The 5,793-nt window shown below is 45.2% G+C and overlaps 1 protein-coding gene across 1 annotated transcript in view; it reads left to right on the top strand.

Moving 5' to 3' along the window:
* The window catches only part of LOC116078534 (transmembrane protein 92-like), a 26,324-nt gene extending 24,951 nt beyond the window's left edge, over positions 1-1,373 (top strand). Inside the window, exons 5-6 of the mRNA XM_031353818.1 lie at positions 963-1,101; positions 1,272-1,373. Coding sequence (XP_031209678.1) covers positions 963-1,101; positions 1,272-1,373 — 241 coding nt within the window. The remainder of the gene's footprint in view (positions 1-962; positions 1,102-1,271) is intronic.
* The last annotated feature ends 4,420 nt before the right edge of the window (positions 1,374-5,793 follow it).

Below are 5,793 nucleotides of genomic sequence, written 5' to 3'. Positions count from 1 at the left end.
CTCAGAAATCCGCCTGCCTCTGCCTCCCAAGTGCTGGGATTAAAGGTGTGCGCCACCATCGCCCAGCAAGACAGAGTTTTTTTGTTCCCAATCTGGCCTCAAAATGGCTCTGTAGCCTTGAATAGTTCTGCCTTCTCATGAGTTCTCTCATGATGGACAAGTACCCGTGGTTTCTGCATAACCTACCTGACTTACCGCCATGCTGGACAAGCACTCTAATACCTGAGACCCAACTCTCAGGCTTTGAGCTTTGACCTCTGTCCTTTTTCTTCTACAGGCTATAAACACTCCTGTTGCTGAAACCCCAGCTCCTTTCAGCTTACTCAACCTCGAGAGCTGCAAGTCTGTAACTGCTAATCCCCAACCTTTCATAGATGGGAGGTAGGGGTGGGGGTGAGTCAAATGTCCCACAGGTGCCTCCCATGTAAGATCAGCAGGACCATTCTGCCTGAGGGATAAGGGCATACTGCCGTGATGAACTCTGAACTCAGGTCTCAAGTCCAGACCCCAATTCCTCCCAGTGATCCCAGGATGGATCTGTACCCCACACCCACTAAGGGGGGCTGGCAACCTGAGGGTCTAAGTGTCTAGAGAAACGGGGACCCCTTTTTTGGACACTCTGATGCCATGAGTATCTCCCCATCCCTGTTTTTCCTGAGTAGAAGCTGCCCCAAAGGATTCATATGCTGTGACAATGAATGCTGTCCAGAAAGAGAGGTCTGGGATCCTAAAATCTGGAATCCTCAAAATGCACCCTTCTGGTAAGCACAGGGTGACCACTTCTGAGCATCTTCACTAAGGGCTGGATCCATCAGAAACAGGGTAGGGGTGGGTGATGTAGGAAGTATTGCAAGGGAGCATGACCTAGGCACTTATCACAATACCATTGCCAAAATCCCTAGGATCCTGTTTCTCATCTTCTTGGCCATGGTACCCATCTTGTGCATCTGGGGCCTAGTGAGGCACTTCTGTCCCAGTTGCAGAGAACTTCAGCATGACTTCAGAACAGCAGATCATCACATACCTCCAGAACCACCCTCCATTGCTCCCCTAGAGAGCATTTGGGTCACCTCCTTGGGTCCCCCACCATCCTACAGTCAGGTGAGTCTTTCTGTCCCAGTACCTAATGTGTTTCATAGCTGGCTTTCCAACATGTTGAATAATGGATTGGAGGAGGGGGCGATAATGGATTGGGGATGGCTCTGCCAACCATATTTGTCATTCTTGACCCAGACCCTATAAGTAAAACGAAGATCCCTTTTCTCCTGCAGGTTGTTCTGAACTCAACTCCTACAGAACTACCTCCTCCCTACAGCCTCAGGTCTAAGGGCCCTGCTGACCAGATGGGAGGGCATGCCTATGCAACCCTTTGAGCTACCTCACACACAAACCTCCTGGATCAAGCCCCTGACCCTGGAATGACTGCCTATCACATCATGTCTCTTGTCCTTTGAATTGATTTACTGTTTTTATACATTGCCTTCCCCTCCCCTTTTGTTATGAGAGCTAAGCTGCATCCATAATCTCTGTCCCACACGAAAGGCTGTTGACATTTTTAGAATTGGGGGTACCTGTAGTGGATGTAGACAGATCATGGCTAGTGGAGAGCCAATCTTGACTGGACAGCTCACTCTGCCATCCTACAGAAGCACATCTGAGCCTGGAAGAGATTGAAGACTGAGCTGCGCAGACTCTGAGCCATCTTCCAACCACACCTGCGCAGAGAGAACCTCCCTCTACCTCTATAGCAATGCAGAGACACAGGCACTGAGATTCCCCAGCTGGCTGCTAAGTGGGGATGGAGACAAGGTCAGAGGCTAAGGAAACACTGGCACCTGCTTCCAGTGATGACTGACTGCACTGACCACCTGCTGGGAGGGTGGAGCATCCAAGCTGGGAATGAAAGCTTAGACCTCCAGCTTCCTGGGGCCTCGGGGACACTAAAGAAATGCACTGGAAAGCTCCCACAATTCTGTTCTAGTCCTGGGACCTGCTTTCCTGGAAGACCAGAACTTGATGAAGCATGGGACTCTTAGGGAGATACAAGCCAGAATATAACCTTCGGGAGAAGGTTGGGTGGGGAGAAAGCCTGGAGAATCAGCCTTGGTCAGACTTGTGTGGTGTGAAGACATCAAATGCTTCCTTCCACATCATTCCTCTCCTGGAATCCCTTGGGGAGAGGAGGCAGATCCTTGCTCCTCCTCCTGCTGAGCCTGGGTTCTAGGCTCTACAGGCCAACCCAGCTCAAAGTTGACTCCTGAAGGAAAGAAGGTTTTGTCCTGTGGCAGAGGGACTGAGCACAGCTTGGAGGTTGGACTGTTTTGAGAGGATCTGAGGAGTGAAGATAGTTCCTGGTTCCCATCCCTTAGCACCTTACCCCTGTTTTGATGGTGTGCTGCAGAGGGCTGAAGGCCAATGTGCAGGCAGGGCAGGTGTGGCTGTCCTGGACTCCCTCTGGAGACCAGGCTGGCTTCACATTCAGGACCCTCAAGAATACTCATCCCTGGGCCACCCTAGAAGATGACAGGACAGGGATTCCAGCTAGATTCAGGCTCTGAGAACTGGGCTTTTCCCTGTAGGAGGAGGTCACCTCAGCCTGCTTGTCACCTACCTGACATTGAAGATAGTATGGGGATTTTAATTCAGTTGTATGGCTGCTTTCCTGAAGTTCAGTGGCTGAAATATTTTATTATATTTAAGATGTGCATCTGTGTTCTGTGAGGGTATCAAATATTTTATTATATTTAAAATGTGCATTGGTGTTTTGTGAAGTTGTCAAATCCTAGAACTGGCATTCCAGATGGTTATGAGCTGCCATGTGGGTGTTGGGAATTGAATCCAGGTCCTGAAGAACAGCCAGTGTTCTTAACCACTGAGCCATCTCTCCAATCCCCTAGTGATTCTATTCCCAGTCAGTATAGTCACTGCTGTGGGTGAGAGTGGAGAGATGTCACCTTCTCAGAAGTGATCTTGCACTGTCCCTCCCACCAATATTTAAAAAGCCACTGCTCTACTATTCCTGTCCTGGGTATCCAGGATGAGACCAGGTACAGTGCCACTTCTAAGGACAAGCTTGCAGAGAGACCCACACACCAAAGCTCACAAAGATGCAGATGTGCATCTTCTGGTGCACTGGACCAGGTAGGGTGTGAAACAATGGTCCACATCCATTGACCTATGGGTGCTTGTTCTGTAAGACATGCACCCACACTGAAGACCCATCCCCTGAGGATGAGGGATCTGTCCTGCCAACCTACATTGTGTCTGTCTTATTGAGAGATAAGACAACTTTTGTATAATAAACTTAATTGTTACATTTTTATAAATGTGTATATTTCTCTTCATGCCTATTAAGATCTAGAAGAGCCAGGTGCTGTGGTATAGTTCCAAGTTAGTTAGGAATTTGAGGCAGGATATTAGAGATCTGAGTTTAGCCCAAGCTACAATGAGTTAAAGCCATGGTGGGGATGGTGGCTGAGAACATAGCTCATAGTACATAGTAGAGAATTTTCCTAACATGTTCAAGCCCAGTTGCTGCTCCAACCATTCCAGAAGGGTGTGAGAGCTACTGAGAACAGTAAGCAGGTGGTTAACTGAAGATTTAAAAACAACAACCAAAAGTCTTGTAAAGACAGGGTTTCTCCGTGTGTCCCAGACTCCCTCTGTAGACCAGGCTGGCTTCAAACTCAGAGCTCCACCTGCCTCTATCCCCCCAACTCCTGAGATTAAACGTGTGCGTCACCACTGCCCAGTTTAAGATTTCATTCTTAATCTATATTAGTGTTTCTCCTGCATGTGTATGTATGTGCCAATGGGCATGCAGTAACCTAGGAGGCTGGAGTGAGCATCAGAACCTCTGTAACCTGGTCTCCAGACAGTTAGGAGCCATATTATTGGTGATGGGAATGGATTCTGGGTCCTATGCAAGAGTGGCCAATACCATCTATCTAGCCCAAACTTTATCTTTTATATTCTTTAGCGTTGCTTGAGGGTTTTTCTTTTGCCAATGAACAAGTCTTGCTTTTGTAGACTTGGTAGGTATGTTTACAGAATTTGTTTATAGGCAGCTATAATTTATGAAGGACTGGGCATACAGCTCAGTGGTAGAGTGTCTAACATGTTCAAGGCTCCGACTTCAAACACTAGTATTGGGAAAAACCTACTAAGGAGAATCTTAGACTCTTCTGATAATATTTACCCTGTACTGAAAGTGATTTAATTGGTGTAAAGATAATTTAATCTAGAAACATTGTGTGACTAGAATTTAATCAGGTATTAGAGTATTTCTTCAGATACACAGCTTATTCTCAGAAAGCTTGCTTTGATGTTTATATTATTAGTTTTGAGTTTTGTATCCTATATGCAGTAGTGATTGATAAAAGTTGAGGCTTGTGTTATAAACCATTTCCATCTTAAACTAATATGCAAGAAAAAGGTAAGAGCTTTTAAGTTGAGAATTTGTTGTTAAGATTGGGTGTACAATGGTATTCTTATTGACTGTGAGGTGTAGCTAATACAGTTCTGTTGTGCATACTTCAAGACCAAAAGATGAAGTTTTCTATATTCACTTAAGAGATTTCTGGTTTCAGTATTTCCCTAGTAGACAGGGCTTAGAACCAGTTCCTTTTTTTACTGCTATTATAGACAGATCTGAGATGTTTAGACCTGTGAGTTTAGGGCCAAATTAGCAAATTCATGGCTCTGAGTTTATTATTAGGGTGATTTAAAGAAAAATAACTGGGAGTAGTTTGTAGACAATAGTCCAGATTACATTACATGGATAGTTGGTTTTCAAAAACATCAGAAATCCACAGAATATGGCATTTGATATTATTTATTCATCTGGCTAGAGACCTGTCTGCGACTGACAGTACCCCTTTCTCAGACTCAAAGAAGAAACTGAGCATCATTTGAGCTGCTCCAGCTGTGGCAAGACAGCCACTGGGCAAAAGTTGCCTCTTCATCTGCAGACGATACTGTCCAAAAAGGACACACAGGCCTAGGACAGCTTATATCTGCCGAGACAGAGTAGGCCAGTCCTTAAAGTACCTGTTCTCAGACATTCACGGGCCAGAAGGCTGAAGATTGATGCTCCAAAGTTTTGAAGGGCTGTCCAGGTGTCCAGCAGTCTCTTATTAATTGGCAATATTTCTGGAAGCTGTGTTAAGCTTCCCCGTATATTCTATTATTCAGTCATTCCTGGATTTCTGGTGGAGTTGAAAGACTATGAAAGTTAAAAGAGATGCAGGATAAGTCATTAAGACAGGTGGCTGAGAAAGTGTTTTAAACGGAGAAAGAAAAAGAAAAGTTACAGAAAGACTATGAAAGGGCATAGTGAAGAGATAGAATGTTTAAAAGAGAGTCTTTGAAGATGGAGTCTAGTGTGAGAGTCAGAAAGAATAAGAGGCTAGAGAGCTGGAGATAAAGACAGGAAAGAAGAGAAGCTAGGAAGCTTGAGAGCCAGTAAGGTAATGCCTGGCAATAGAAGAGAATTAGGAGTTCCCCTGACAGTTATGTTGGAACTGTGCTTAGGGACTACAGGGGAAGCTACAGGAACATCCCCTATGGTAGTGCAGCATAAGGCTTATAGAGAATAAGAGCTGCCATTAATTTAAATATAGGAGAATGTTGTTTTTATGTAAACCATTCAGGAGTCATTAGAGACTCCACGAGTAAGCTCAGAGAAAGACTAAATAACCATAGGCCCGTGTGTGCTTAATAGATTAGTTGCCTTTGTTAGAGAAAGAATAAGTGCTGTTCAGATTCTAATGCTAGGCCAACAATATTATACTT

This window comes from Mastomys coucha, unplaced genomic scaffold (genome assembly GCF_008632895.1).
Source record: "Mastomys coucha isolate ucsf_1 unplaced genomic scaffold, UCSF_Mcou_1 pScaffold5, whole genome shotgun sequence".
Taxonomy (NCBI): domain Eukaryota; kingdom Metazoa; phylum Chordata; class Mammalia; order Rodentia; family Muridae; genus Mastomys; species Mastomys coucha.
The sequence above is the reverse complement of the archived record's forward strand: the minus strand, read 5'-3'. Positions and strand labels throughout refer to the sequence as shown.